This window comes from Equus quagga, chromosome 11, assembly GCF_021613505.1.
Source record: "Equus quagga isolate Etosha38 chromosome 11, UCLA_HA_Equagga_1.0, whole genome shotgun sequence".
Lineage (NCBI taxonomy): Eukaryota > Metazoa > Chordata > Mammalia > Perissodactyla > Equidae > Equus > Equus quagga.
The window spans coordinates 67,065,256-67,080,690 of record NC_060277.1 but is presented as its reverse complement, the minus strand read 5'-3'; the positions used below and the strand labels follow the sequence as shown (position 1 = coordinate 67,080,690).

Here is a 15,435-nt window from a genome sequence, read left to right as displayed (position 1 = left end):
CCAGGTCTCCTTGCCCGTTTCATCCTCTCCTACAACCCTAAGCACGACCCTTGGCAGAGGTGAACCAACTCATGAGGCCAGTGTGTGTGTGTGTGTGTGTGTGTGTAGACAGAGTGGGCTTCCCAGCCACCCACACCATCTGCCTGCTGGGCCAGGCTTCGATTCCTTCTTCCTACATGTTTTCTGCCCAAATTCTCATCTGCTTCCCCCTTCTATCCTCCTCCCATCAAGATAATGGTCCGAATCCCCTGGCCCCACATGGCCCCGCCTTCTTCGGCTTCGGGTTGAGCTCTGGGCGGCGCAGAGCTAGGAAGGGTTGGCTGGAGAACTGCCGTCCACGGCCCCGATCCCTGGCAAGGCTTCTGAGGGGCGGGGTCTTGGGCCCCATTATTTAGCGCCTCCACTCTTTTGCCCCCCCGCAGAAGGCGCGAAACATCTTTGGGCAAGATGGGTCTCTACCGCGTCCGCGTGTCCACCGGGTCCTCGCTCCACGCAGGCTCCAACAACCAGGTGCAGCTGTGGCTGGTCGGCCAGCACGGGGAGGCGGCGCTCGGAAAGCGCCTGTGGCCGGCGCGGGGCAAGGTGAGCTGGCCTCAGCCGGGTAGGGTGGGCTGCACCTCTGTCCCCAAGTCCGTCAAATACCGGGGAAGAGGAGCGCCCTGCCCGCCTCCAGCTCCTTCTCGCGGCTGAGGGCGCGCGCATCCCGCGCAAAGAGCGCTCGGAGGCCGCAGGGTAGAGCGCTTTAAGGCGGTACGTGGCACACAGTAAGCGCTCAATAAACGTTTCTGCCGCCCAGTCTCCTTGGAATTGAGAGGATACTCTTGCGCGCCCGTCGTTCCACAGAGCTCTCTTTTCTTGAAACTCAGAGGTCCCTAGAGAGGCCGTGCGTCTCCTGTTTCCTCTATTGTTAAAAAAACTATTTCAAAACTCTACTGTTGCTAGATCTTCCACCTTGCGGGTTTTATCACCCGAGGTGGGGTGGGATGGAGGAGCCGGGGGAAGGCTGGGGAGAAGAAGCCAAGAGATGAGAACACTCTGAATTTCCCGGCCCACTTCGCCTCTCCCATCACATCTACCTGGTATTTGTCCCTGGCTCTCGGTACTTTTTCCCTCTGCCGACCCCCAAATTCCCATCGCCTGTCCAGCTCTCTCCAAGACCCCTGATCCGGATGTCCGTCCCATGGACGCTTCAAAGGAACACGCCCAAGTGAGGTCCCCTCCTCTTCCCCCACTCTCAGACCTCTCCTCTGGTCTCCCCCACGTGTCACTGGCGCCTGCCTCTCTCTTCACCTCTGTCTAACTAAGAATCGAGCGCTGTCAATTTGATCTCCTGGACATCTCCGGCATCCGTGCTCTGATGTCCGCCCCACCCGCGACTACCGATGTCCCCTGGAACCTACGTCACTTTCATCCTCTTCACCTGCCTCACTGCTTTCGCTTCTGCCCTTTCAAGCCCTTCTGCAGCCAGAGCGATTTCTTCCAAATACATTCCCACCCCTAAAACATTCCCCCAGCTTAAAACATTTGAATGGCTTCCGCTTGTTTTCAGCACCAATCCAAAGCCCTTGGCTTCACCTTTGAGACTTCACTATCTCGTCCTCCTCATCTCCCCACGTCTCGCGCTCCAGCTCCAGCTCTACGACGCTGCTCGCCCTCCCCTAGCCTCTGCTGTCTCCGTTTCCTCTCCCTGGCACGCCTTTCCCCCAGCGTTTCCTCTCTCTCACTCTGCCTGGCTAAGCCTTTTTCATCTAAAGGGCTCAGCTTAGATGGAATGTCCTCCAGGAAGCCTGCCCCCAGGCCGGGTGGGGCCTCTGTGGGCACTCAGCCTTGGTGAGGGGGTCGGGGGGCGCCGGTGTTTCTCAGCTGCAATCGTCTGGTTTACAGTGTGTCGTCCCAGGGCCCATGGCGCGGCGCCTGGTGCCCAGTGCCCAGCTCAGCGCTTGGCACAATCAGTGACAACAGGGAGGAAAAAGTGCAGGAAGGAGTGCACCTCCCCATCGGGCTGAGGAATCGAGGCATCGACGACCCAGGAAGGGGTCGTGGAGCCACCTGCTGGGTGCGCGCCCCCTTTCTCTTTCTGGTTCCCTTTGCGCAGCTTTCCCAGAGGCCCAGCGGAAGGGCGTCCAGGGCTCAGTCCAAGCGCCCCTTCCGGAGAGGCCCACCTTGCTGACACTCTTTTGTCGCCTGCAGGAGGCAGAATTCAAGGTGGACGTGCCGGAGTTCCTGGGACCGCTGCTCTTTGTGAAACTGCGCAAGTGGCACCTCCTTAATGATGACGCGTGGTTCTGCAACTGGATCTCGGTGCAGGGCCCCGGGGCCAGCGGGGACGAGTTCAGGTTCCCATGTTACCGCTGGGTGGAGGGTGATGGAGTCCTGAGCCTACCCGAGGGCACTGGTGAGCGCGGCGTCGGGGTGTGAGGAGGGTTCTGGGGCACTAAAGAAGTTAGTGGGAAGGGAGAGGAGAATAGGGCATGAGGGCAGGAACCCGGCGGGCGGGGCCTTTGGAAGCGGCGGGTTGCTGGAGCTGGCACCGAGCTGCACCTGCACCGAGGCTGCGGGAGGGCGTGGTGCTGAAGGGTCAGGGACCGTCGGAAGGGCGGGCTGAGCAGGCATCCTCGGCAGGGACAGGGGAGAGGCTCTCAGGAGAAGCCTCATTGCCCATACCCTCCTCCGCACTTCTAGGCCGCACGGTGGTAGATGACCCCCAAGGCTTCTTCAAGAAACACAGGGAGGAGGTGCTGGAAGAGAGAAGGAAGCTATACCGGTTAGCCCTCCTCCGCCTCTGACTCCTCCTGCCCCCCAGTGAGCTGCCGACCCTCCCCCCCATAACAACGCCTGATTTTATGTCTATGCCACAGGTGGGGTAACTGGAAGGATGGGCTAATTCTGAATGTGGCCGGGGCCGGAATAGGTGATCTCCCTGTAGATGAGAGATTTCTGGAGGACAAGAGAATTGACTTTGAGGCTTCGCTGGCCAAGGGGTGAGAACAATGGGGGCTGGGTGAAAGGGAGGTGTCCTGGTCTAGTGGAGGACAATGGGCTTATGGACTGAACAGGGCTGGACCAGCCCAAGGTGGATGCCCGGGGTTGTAATGTCTGGTTCTGAGAATTATGTCAAACTCTTTGCCTATCCTTCCCTGAAGGCTGGCAGACCTAGCTGTCAAAGACTCTTTAAATATTCTGACTTGCTGGAAGGATCTGGATGACTTCAACAGGATTTTCTGGTGTGGCCAGAGCAAGCTGGCTGGTCAGTACCTGTACCCAAATATTTCCCCTGGGACCCTTACCCCCAGATCCCATCCAATCGAGGGAACTAGGTTTGGGAGACCAGAGGCCTGGGTCCCTCTGGTAGGCTGGGGTCACGTGGGGATGGTTTGGGCAGGGTTGGAAGGACCAGGAGCTTGGATCCCCCAGCATGCTCCCCAACTGCCATCCCTAGAGCGGGTGCGGGACTCCTGGAAGGAGGATGACTTATTTGGGTACCAGTTTCTCAACGGCACCAACCCCATGTTGCTGAGGCGCTCCACTCGCCTTCCTGCCCGCCTAGTGTTCCCTCCAGGGATGGAGGAGCTGCAGGCCCAGCTGGAGAAGGAGCTCCAGGTACGGACATAAGATCCCTAAGGAGGCCACGTGGAAATGGGGGGCGGGGTCAGCATTTGGGCTGCCAGCTTGCTGCCAGATGGCAAGAAGAAATTCTACAGGAGAAATCTTGAGTGATCCTGGAGAAGTGCAGCTCCATGGCCTTCCTCCCTGAAAAGAAATAGCATATTGTGGAGAAAGAGAGTGTGATGGGTGATAGAGACAGAGTCAAAATGAAGAGCTGTACCTGGGCCTTGGAGCTAGGGACTGAGGGAGAGTGTGGAGTAAGAGAATCAGGGTCAGGGCTGGGGTGGTTAATCAGGAGTCAACAACTGAGAGAGAAAACCCACGGGATTATAGGGTGAGACAGATTTGGGTTTGAATCCTGTTTCTGCTGTTTATAAGCTGTGTGACTTCAGGCCAGATACCTATCCTCTCTGATCATCTGTTTCCTCTTTTATAAAACTGGGGCTAATTCAAGTGCATGTAAGAAATATATGAGGCAATAAGCACTCAAGATTTCTCCTGTAGAATTCCTTCTTGCCATCTGGCAGCAAGCTGGGCCCACAGTGGACCCCACAGCAGCCCAAATGCTGATCCCACTACCCGTACAAAGTAGGTGGTGGAGACAAGTTGGATACCTTCTTTTTCTTCTTCCTTCGGGGAGTCAGGGTGGAGGGAAGATGCCTTATGCTGATGGCAGCCCTTGCCCTTGCCCCCATCCAGGGAGGCACGCTGTTTGAAGCTGACTTCTCCCTGCTGGATGGGATCAAGGCCAATGTCATCCTGTGTAGCCAGCAGTACCTGGCTGCCCCTCTGGTCCTGCTGAAGCTGCAGCCTGATGGGAAACTCTTGCCCATGGTCATCCAGGTGAGAGGACTCATCATTTTTCTCCCCAGGGGTTGGCCCTCTTGGCTCAGCCCCTCACCCAAATTCACTGAGTACCCGCTCTGTGCAAAGGCCTTACGCTAATGTGCTGGGGAGGCGTGAAAGGAGGAAATGGGCAGGAGTTTGACTTTAAGAGGTGCAGTCTAGCTGGAGAGAGACCGGGCAAATCTGAATAAGCTCCGGTAATGAGGAAGTGCCTGAGGACGGAGACAGTCTGGGAGGGATCATTGGAGGTGGGGCGTACCGGGCCTTGGGAGAGGATGGGACTTAGATATTCAAGCAGGACAGTCAGGACCCCCGCCCCCAGGGGAAGGTGGGCCGGGCAGAGAGGCTGAGGAGTGTCCGAGAGTGAGGAGTCAGGTGATTCCCGGCGGCCAGCTGGGCAGGGGTGCTGGGGACTAATGTGAGGTGAGGGGCGCCAGGCTACAGCGCGCCATGGATGCCAGGCTGAGTATGAACACAGGAAGCTGGTGAAGGCTGCTGTGAAAGATGCTGCAGGCATGTTATCTGGGCACTAGGGTTTAGGATGGATGGGAGAAGGGAGATGCTAGGCAGGGATTAGGGCACTATGCTACAGCTATTGTCCAAGGTGGAGGTGATGGGCTCAGAGGTGGGGAAGAGCTGTGGGAGTGCAGAGGAGATTTAAACTGGCCTGAATTCAAGGAGAGAGAAAAAGGAGGAGCCAGGCAAGGCACCTGCAGAAATAGGACAAATAAAGAGGACAGGACGCGCAGGCAGGCTTGCATCTGGCCAATTTTGAGCTAATGGGGAGACATTCAAGTTGTAATGTCCAGCTAGTGACTAGCTGAGAACTGGAGACTTAGTCAGCTGTGTAGAGGTGGAGCTGAAAGACCAGAGAGAGGCTGAGATTTCTGAAAAAGGGTGTGGGATGAAGGCAGCGGTGGGTTTGAATTTTGTCCACACCGAAGGGACTGAAAGGGGAAGTGGAGGCTGGAGAAGGCAGCGTGAGGGCAGAGCCGCTTGCACAATGTTAAGGAGCTGAGTGGGCAGGAAAGGGAGGGGAGGAACAGCGGCTGGAGGCGGGTAGGAGCAGCCAGGTGGAGAAAGCAAAGCAAATCTGGAGGAAGAAGGGAGAAGTTAACCGAACAAAGGAGGGGAGTCTGTGGGACACCTGGCACTCATCCCTTCTCGCCCTGGCTCCAGCTCCAACTGCCCCGTGAAGGGTCCCCTCCACCACTGCTTTTCCTGCCCACGGATCCCCCGATGGTCTGGCTCCTGGCTAAATGCTGGGTCCGTAGCTCTGACTTCCAGCTTCACGAGCTGCAGTCTCATCTTCTGAGGGGACACTTGATGGCTGAGGTCTTCGCTGTGGCCACCATGAGGTGCCTTCCATCGATACATCCTATCTTCAAGGTAACACCTTGTTCCCTTCTCTCCTGCCTGCCCCTCTCTGCCCCATCGCACAGTCCCACCTCTGGAGGTGCCCTCTCTGCGGTGTCTCAGGTATGGCGGGAGCCAACCAGTGAAAGGCACGACAGCAGGGAGTGAGAATTTCAACAGGGTGATATCACCTCCCAAGGAGGTGAAAATGATTCATCGGCAGGGTAGGGTGGTGAGAAGTCTTCCTTTTCTTTATGTATAAAGCACAGATATACATACAGTATGTATATAGTCCACACAAATGACTGAGGATTCCATCCAACAAGAGGGCACCATGCAAATACATAACAGACTTTCCAGCCAGCTTTGAAGAATTCTAAAACAGTGACCCATAGGCCAGTTGGAGGGGCTCAGGTCAACAGCAGCAGCCTGGTTTATTACAGGTAATTAGAGCAGAGTATTCACCTATTCACTTTTTTTCGTGGGTGCCTCCCATGGGGCAAGAACTGTTCTAGGTGCCAGTGCTGAGCAAGACAGGTGAGGTTCTGATCTTTGGGGATTTTCATTTCCATTAACGGCTAACAGACAATAAAGATTGTACTGTAACACATCAGCTGTGATAAGTACAATGTGGAGAATCCAGGCAGGGTGATGTGATGGCGAGTTTAGATTGGGTGGTCAGGAAAGGCTCCTTTGAGGAGATGACATAGAGATTGAGGATCCAGCGGTGAAATGATCAAGGGGCACATTGTTCTAGGCAGAGGCTAACAGTGAGTGCAAGGGTCCTGAGGCAGGAACAAGCTTGACATATTTGAAGAACAGAAAGAGGATGAGTGTAATGGGCAAGGGGAGAAGGTAGGTGATGAAGTTCTGGAGGTAGGCAGGTTAGGCCATGCATTCTCAGTGAGGGCAATTATGCCCCCCAAGGGGGTGCAAGTGGTTGTAGGGGGGCAAAATATCTTATTATTTTTGTGTGTAAAGCATATATAGACGTAGAGTGCATAATAGATATATCTATAGCATTAAAATTGCATGGGAGGGTGAGAGTAGGAAAGAATAGCTAAAAACCCTCCTTAAAGGAGTGATAATGAAGAAAAGGTTGAGAAACATTGAGCTAGACCTTGAATAGTCATTATGAAAAGAAAAGGAGAATGATGTCTTTCGGTCATCATAGAGCAATAAGTCCACAGTTTTTGGCACTAATTACAAGTCAACTGAACACTCCTGGTGTTGAGGGGCCACTGAACGTCACGGCCGTGCTTTTCCTGAGACCTGGTACCTTTCCTGCTTTTTACCCCCTATTTCCTGCAGGGACCTGCCCCAGCTCTCTTCTGAGCTTGCCCTTCCCTGCTCTTCTCCCTCTAGCTTATAATTCCCCACCTGAGATACACCATGGAAATTAACATCCGGGCCAGGTCTGGGCTGGTCTCCAACATGGGAATTTTCGACCAGGTATGAGGAGAGACAGGGGAATTCTGGAGTTCACTCTCCCTCCGGCTCTGGCCTCAAGGCAGGTTGATTGGCCTGACTGCCTGTCCTTGCTCCTCAGGTGGTGAGCACAGGTGGGGGAGGCCACGTGGAGCTGCTCAGGCGAGCTGGACCCTTTCTGACCTACAGGTCATTCTGTCCCCCTGATGACCTGGAGGACCGGGGGCTCCTGGGCGTCAAGTCTTCCTTCTATGCCCAAGATGCCCTGCGGCTCTGGGAAATCATCTTTCGGTGAGGCAGTGGGGAAGCAGGGCTGGTGGAAGTGGGAGTCGGGGAGGAGGCTAGGAGAAGAGGAGGTCTGTGTCTGAGTTGAGGGCTGGGGGTCCTGACCTGGCCGTGTGGGCAGGGAGCAGAGGGCCTGGTGGCTCCCTGTTGGCTTCAGTTCTCTGGCCCTGACCCCTTGGCCAGCAGATATGTGGAGGGAATAGTGAATCTGCATTATAAGACGGACGGGGCCGTGAAAGAAGATCTTGAGCTGCAGACCTGGTGTCGAGAGATCACTGAAATTGGGCTGCTAGGGGCCCAGGACCGAGGTAAGATGAGCCCCTGCCCTAAGACCTCCAACAGGAGAGAGTCCTCCTTGGAATCTCCCCAGAATCCTTTGTACTTCTATGGAAGCTTCCAGAAGCATTTCCAACCCCTATGAAAATGCCCAAAGACACCCCCAGATTCCCTTTCCACTCAACCAGGGACAGGTCCCTGCCGCATACACTGAGAACCCCTCCAGGTCCCAGATGCAGTGGGACCAGTGGTTGTTCATAAATGTTTAACAACTGGCTGTCTGAAAAAAAAGCCTGATTTGAGCATTAGCGCATTTCCTTGGTGTAAATATTCCCATGGTGGCTACCAGTGTGATGTCAACCAGTTTGCTAAATGCCTGAAAATTTCGCACAACTGACTCTTGTGAGCCAGTATGAGCCACACCAGTACCCTACTGGGCGGGACCCTCCCAGCACAGCTCCCCACTTCCCCACCCAAGCCACTCTCACGTCCCTTCCCACAGCAGTTCCTGAGAGTCCTGGGCGCCCCTTCTCCCCATCTCGTTCTCCCCTCCCTCCCTCATCTCTCTGAGCTCTCTTCTATGCCTAGCCTCGCAGGTTCTGACTCTCCTTATCCTCTGCAGGGTTTCCTGTGTCCTTAGAGTCCCGGGACCAGGTCTGCCACTTTGTCACCATGTGCATCTTCACCTGCACTGGCCAGCATTCCTCCGTCCACCTGGGCCAGGTACTTACCAGAGGTGGGCAGCTGGGCATTTGGACCTGGATTGTGGGACAGTGCCGTGCGTAGGTGGGCTAAGGGGTTTTCATGCTTAGCAGACATAGACTCTAGGTATCTGCCCCTTCTTAGCTGGACTGGTATGCTTGGGTCCCTAATGCACCCTGCACGATGCGGCTGCCCCCACCGACCACCAAGGATGCGACGTTGGAGACGGTGATGGCAACACTGCCCAACGTTCATCAGTCTTCTCTCCAGATGTCCATCACTTGGCAGCTAGGCAGACGGCAGCCCGTCATGGTGAGAGTCAGGTGCCCGGCTCCCTGTGGAAGGGGGCACCTGCAGGAAGGTGTGGCACTCCAAACTGAGGGTCATAAAGCACTCAGCTGCCTCTTTCTCTCCATCCCAGGTGGCTCTGGGCCAGCATGAGGAGGAGTATTTTTCGGGCCCTGGGCCCAAGGCTGTGCTGAAGAAGTTCAGAGAGGAGCTGGCTGCCCTTGATAAGGAAATTGAGATCCGGAATGCAAAGCTGGACATGCCCTACGAGTACCTGCGGCCCAGCCTGGTGGAAAACAGCGTGGCCATATGAGCGCCCCAGGCCTTTGGTTGTTTCAGCCCCTTCTACCCAAGCCATGACCCCACCCCTTAGTGCTCCCTGTCTTGCTGTCCCCAAACTCCACCCTCCTCTTATCTCCCACCCTCCTGAAGAGTCACCTTTTCATTGTCTATGCCCACAGTGGACAGATTTTACCCTAGATGCACTACCTGGGGGCCTCATTCCCCCTTCCTCCCTGCCTCTCTTCCTCCCTCTCTTCCTCCCTCATCATTCAGATCTTCCCCAGGACAGATAACAGCTGTGGGTATATACACTGTTTCAAGAGTAGAATAGGGTAATAAAACATACCGCTTCACACCTTTTATAATTTTGAAACTAAATCAAGTTTAACAACAACAAAAAGATATTTTAGACTAACAAAAGAAAAGAACTAAGATCCAATTATCCTAAGTAAAATATTGGCAAAAGAATATGGCACATCTTTCTAACTGGATGTTATTTACCACCTGATGGAATTTGCCGCCTGTCCTGAAGCCAGACACAACACAGAGCAAACCGTTTCATTTCACGGCCCACTTAGACAGCGATAAATGGACGTAAACTGGTTAAACTGAGGGAGCTGCTCCCAGCCGGCAGGTATCTGGCCTTGGGGTTTTGCCTGAGAGATCCCTATCTATAACCCATTTGCACTTCACCATTTGGGAAGCCTCAAATAATAGTAAGGAATCTCATGATTATTTTAGTGAATGAAAACAAAGGAATCAATAAAATCCAACTTCTGTATCTGATTAAAATTTTGGAAGAATAAAGTTGGAAGTTTTGTTACTTAATATGATCATCAGGCCAGCCCGTGGCTGAGTGAAGTTCCCGCGCTCCGCTTTGGCGGCCCAGGGTTTCACTGATTCGGATCCCGGGCATGGACGTGGCACCGTTCATCAGGCCATGCTGAGGCGGCGTCTCACATGCCACAACTAGAAGGACCCACAACTAAAAATACACAACTATGTACCGGGGGTCTTTGGGGAGAAAAAGAAGAAGAAAAAAAAGATTGGCAACAGTTGTTAGCTCAGGTGCCAACCTTTAAAAAAAAAAGATCATCGGTGGATATTTTAAGTCAGAAGCTAACAGTATACATAAGCCAAAATTGTTTCCTTTACAAAAATGTGAACAAAGTTGCTTCTTGCCCCTAATTCTATTTAATTTGGCAGAAGATGTGTGGATGATTCTTGGTCTGATCTTGAAGGAAGAATAAGAAAGAAACAGTTGGGAGGTGGGATAGAGTTTATTTCTGGGATCCAGGAGAACCCATAAGGAGGGGGGAGAAAGCATGGCCCAGTCTTCATGTCAGAAACAAGGTGGCACCATCATGTGGTGAGTGGTGCAGGGCGGGAGGAGCTCGGGTTAGGAGAGAAGCCGTGGGAAGGGGCAGCCTCAGGAAGAACAGGTTTCATGCCAGGAAATTAGACTTGAACTTTAGGAAACATCGAAGGATTTAAGTAAGAGTATGACAGGGTCCTGGAAGTCAAGCACTCACAGAGGCACCCTTCTCCTTGGGGGCCTCGCTGTCATTATTGGTTCCTTGCCTGATACTTTCATTCTGGCATCTTTTCTCCTCCATCCTTGACAGAGAAAACTTCAAACTTCATCTCTTATTGCTTCCTGGAAATGAATTTTTTAGAGCCACAGGCCTGTAGGGAAAAATCCAACATACACAGTCTTGATGCGCTCTAACACATGAAATTATGCCCCTTAGGTTCCAGTGAACCTACAGAAAGAAAAGTGAGGTCAGGGTGAGCGACGTTATTTTTAGGTGAGTAAACTCAATTTCTTACAACAGGCATATTCTACAAATATATTTTCTTATAACAAATATATGGTCGGTAAATGGAAATTACAGTAAATTATTAAGACCCAGAACAAGCATAGATTCAAGATTAAGAGTTACAGAACACAGGAGATAATAATAAACCTTTGTCAGGCTGGTTCAAGAGAAATCCTTGCAAATAAGCCCCTAGTGCACAGTTTGAGATAATAAGCAATAGGACAAATATACATCTGGCAAGAAGGAACCTTCAGGGGCTGGCCCTGTGGCCAAGTGGTTAAGTTTGCGTGCTCCACTGCCGGCGGCCCAGTGTTTCATTGGTTTGAATCCTGGTCACGGACATGGCACTGCTCATCAAACCACGCTGAGGCAGTGTCCCACATGCCACAACTAGAAGGACCTACAACGAAGAATATACAACTATGTACCGGGGGTCTTTGGGTAGAAAAAGGAAAAAAAAAATCTTTAAAAAAAAAAAAAGAAGGAACCTTCACCTCAATTTGGTTTTTGTTTATATTTTTAGTGTGTGCAAGAATATTCTGGCAAATATTCTCCAGATTTTACCTATATCCAACAAAACATAATTGCTAGCTCAGTGCCTACTTTTCTCAAGGGCCCTGCGTTGTCTTTGCATTCTTTTCAAGGTTCCTCACTCAACTACCCATTGAGACTGGGAGCCTCTGGCTTCAGTTGCAATTTCCAGCCAAGGCTGAGGGGAAGAGTGTAGGGTTTTTCTGTGTTCAGGTATCAGAACTGCTGGCTATCCTCTTGCTCCTTTGCGGGGGGCAGAGGAGGGGTGAGGTGCAGGCCTAAGTGAGCCCAGATGCCTGGACCCCACTCCGTGAGCCACCTCCCAGCCCAGACTTCTCCCTGGCTCTTAAAGGATGAGTTTGGTTTAAACATGTGGAGGGTTGGGTGGGGCATTCCTGGCAGGAAACCAGGAGCGGGCAAAGGCCCAGAGTGGGGAGTGGGTTTAGCTGGAGCAGAATATTGGTCAATGTAGTTCGAGTTATATGGGGTGTTCTTGTGTAGTATGTCCAGGGGATCCTAAAGGTGTGGCAGTGCACTGGCTAAAGGGATTCACGCACTGCAGGGGGCATGGCTGGAAGAGTGTTGAGACTGTTACTGACTAGTTGTCCAGAGGAACTCAAGTGGGTTTGGAAGCATTTTAACTATTTTTCCAGATTGTTCTTTTCCTTTTGTTATGTTAAGGAGATGCAATCACCACCCTCCCTGAACCAGACCAAACCTCACCACAAGAGCTACGCCTGTGACCTTTGCCTTATTTCTAATGCTAAGGCCTCTCCAGGAGGAGCTGAGGCCTTATTACTGTAACCTGCAGTGTATGTGGAAGCATGTTTTCCAACTGAGCCTGTGCAAGCGAATACCCACCTCTCCCTTTTGAATATTCATTCCCCATCCAAAATTGAAGGTCCCTGCTTCCCTTTGTTTGGGGACGCCATGACTCTGGAAATGGTTCCTTATGGTCTCCTATTTGCTGCAAATATACTTTACTTTGTGAGACAACTACTTCTGGTGGAGAGTCTGATTTAACTCGCCAGGAGGAAACCCATTTTGGTTTCGGTAAGAAGACCGGCTTTCTAAGCCCCAGAGCAGGCCTGACCCCCAGGAAGCCTTCTCAAACCTAACTACGCCACGTCACAGGGCTCTCTTCCCGCTCCGACCGCCTGTTCCTGTCCCTGCCAACCTCTCTTTCATGAGTCATTGAGGATGCGACCTTGGCAGGAGGTATCTGTGAAAACGAGAGAGAAGATGTGAGGAATCCCACAAAGACAGAATTAATGGACTTGGGGATCCTTTTGCTATCAGCAGGATTAGGTACGGAGGAGGAGGAAAGGGTGACTCAAAGGATTTGGGCTGGTTGGGGGCAACAGACTTTTTTATCTTAAACTTTTAAAATTGAAGTATAGCCCATACACAAAAAGTGCACAAAACACAATGTACTGCTCAACGGACCATCACCAAGAGAACAGTCGTGTAGCAACAGCCCAGGGCAAGAAAGAAACCGTTCCCGGCTCCCCAGAAGCTCCTGCATGTCCCCCAATATTACCCTTAATTTAAAAAATACATTAATTTTAATTTTTTCTAACATAGTCTAAAGTAGCTCTTCTTCGTCTTTACCCTGAAGAAGTCCTGAAATAACGGTCAGGTCTCAGAAAACCTCTGCATAATTAACAATTTTGATATCTACAGCTTATTACATGATCAGCACATTAACATGATCATTAAATCATTATATGGTAATCTAATGAAACTGTCAGGGCTCTTGTGAGTAGAAACTGATATTTTTCTGTGGATATATTTATTTTGGTCAGCTTGATAGCCTACTATTTTTCTGTGGCTGATGCTTCCCCAAGGGACATCAACTACAATGCAAGTCAGGAGCATGGTAGAGGAAGCTTTAGTTTTTCTTTCTAAAAATTTCCCACTGAGTTTTAAAAAAATTTAGTATAACTTTATTGAATTGAAATTAGAGTACAATAAACTGTACATATTTAAAGTATGTAAATTGATTATTTTTCGATATATGTATAAGCCCATGAAACCATCACTCCATTCAAGATAATGAGTTTGAGATTCATCCATGTTATTGAAAATTGTAATTTGTTTCTTTTTATTGCTGACTAGTATTCCTTTGTACGGATATCCCACAATCTGTGTATCTGTTTTCTGAATGATAGTCATTTGGGTTATTTCTAGATTTTGGCTATTACAGATAGAGCTGTTATGGAAAAAATAAAGCTTTGTGTAAAAATCTTTGCATGGATATATATTTTTGTTCCCTTTAGGTAAATTCCTAGGAGTGTGATGACTGGATTGCATGTAATGTAAACTTAACTTTTTAAGAAATTGCCAAATAGTTTTCTAAAGCAGTTGTACCATTTTGTGTTCCCACCAGCAGTGTATGAGAGTTCCAGGTGTTCCACATCCTTGTCAACTCTTGGTACGGTGAGTCTTTTTAATTTTGGCCAGTTGTGGCTCTGTAGGGCCTAATGACAGTGCCCATATTTTCATGAGTTTATTAGCCATTTTTATATCTTCCTGTAAGGTGTAAAGTGTAAAGTGTCTGTTCAAATCTTTTGTCCATTTAAAAAATTGAGTAGTTTGTCTTATTATCATTCAGTAGTATGGGTTCTTTATATATTCTGGATATGCATCCACATACACACTGCTATATCTATTGCAAGTATTTTCTCCCAGTTTGCACTTTCTTTTTCCTAATGATGCCTTCTGAAGAGCAAAAGTTTTTAATTTTGATGAAGTTCAATTTATCAGTTTTAAAAACTGTTTCATGCTTTTTGTGTTCTAGATAAGAAATCTTTGCCTATCCCCAGCAAAAGATTTTCTACTGTGTTTCATTGCAGAAGTTTTATATTTTAGAATTTACACTTAGGTTTATAATCCATTTTGAATTTTTTTTGCATGTGTTATGTGAGATAAGGATTGATGTTATTTTTTTTCCCTCTAAAGATATCCAGTAGATCCAACGTTATTTGTTGAAAATGCTTTCTTTTCCAACTGAGTGTCTTGGCACCTTTGTTGAAAATGAATTTGCCATATCTGTGTGGGTCTATTTTGTAACTCTCTATTCCAATCTATAGTTCCATCTTTTCACCAATACCAACAGTTTTGCTTACTGAAGTTTTATAATAAATGAAGAAATCAGTAAGGTAAGTCCTGAAACTTTCTTCATTTTCAAAATTGTTTTGATTGTTCTAGGTCCTTTGTGTTTCCATATAAAGTTTAGAATTAGTTTGCCTATTTCTACAAAACAGTATGGTAGAATTTTGATTGAAATGATGTTGAATTTATAGATTAATTTGGGAGAGAATTGCCATTTTAACATATTGACTCTTTTGGTTCAAGTACATGATAGTTCTCTCCATTTATTTGGATCCTCTTTAATTTCTCTCAGTAATGTTTTGTGGTTTTTAATGGTCTTGTTCTAGGTCTTGGATAACTTTTGTTTCATTTATTCCTAGGTATTTATATTTTCTGGCACTATTGTAAATGGAATTGTGTTTACAATTTTATTTCCAACTGTTTATTTCTAATATTTCTGATACAATTGATTTTTGTATGTTAATTGATTTACAATTGATTTTTGCATATTGATTTTGTATCCTATGATCTTACCGATTTCCTTTATTAGTTCTATAAGTTGTTTTGTAGATTTCCTGGGAGTTTCCTATGTAAACAATCATGTCATCTGCAAATAGGAATAGGAATTGTTCCTTTCTTTTTTCTTTTTTCTGAGGAAGATCGGCCCTGAGCTAACATCTGTTGCTAGTTTTCCTCTTTTTGCTTGAGGAAGATTGTAGCTGGGCTCACATCTGTCCCAATCTCCCTCTATTTTGTATGTGGGATGTCAAGCATGGCTTGATGAACAGTGTGTAGGTCTGTGCCCAGGATCTGAACCTGTGAACCCCCAGCTGCCAAAATGGAGCATGAGCACTTAACCACTATGCCACTGGGCCGGTCTCTTTGTTCCCTTCTTATTTTTAAAATTTTATTTCTTTTTTTG

The 15,435-nt window shown here is 49.4% G+C and overlaps 1 protein-coding gene across 1 annotated transcript; it reads left to right on the top strand.

Moving 5' to 3' along the window:
- Positions 1-442: 442 nt before the first annotated feature.
- Positions 443-9,854, top strand: LOC124247454 (polyunsaturated fatty acid lipoxygenase ALOX15). The gene is made up of 14 exons (XM_046676729.1): positions 443-582; positions 2,191-2,395; positions 2,683-2,764; positions 2,859-2,981; positions 3,144-3,247; positions 3,440-3,600; positions 4,306-4,449; positions 5,632-5,841; positions 7,174-7,260; positions 7,358-7,527; positions 7,708-7,829; positions 8,420-8,520; positions 8,644-8,811; positions 8,921-9,854. Exons 1-14 carry the CDS (start codon positions 448-450, stop codon positions 9,098-9,100), a joined length of 1,992 nt encoding a protein of 663 aa, XP_046532685.1. The 5' UTR covers positions 443-447; the 3' UTR covers positions 9,101-9,854.
- Positions 9,855-15,435: the final 5,581 nt, after the last annotated feature.

Bases quoted from the DNA above. Each gene is read 5' to 3' on its own strand.
- LOC124247454 (XM_046676729.1), top strand. From the start codon at position 448: ATGGGTCTCTACCGCGTCCGCGTGTCCACCGGGTCCTCGCTCCACGCA. The intron at 7,830-8,419 runs GTAAGATGAGCC...TATCCTCTGCAG, and splicing joins GCTAGGGGCCCAGGACCGAG to GGTTTCCTGTGTCCTTAGAG. The intron at 8,521-8,643 runs GTACTTACCAGA...GCCCCTTCTTAG, and splicing joins CCTCCGTCCACCTGGGCCAG to CTGGACTGGTATGCTTGGGT.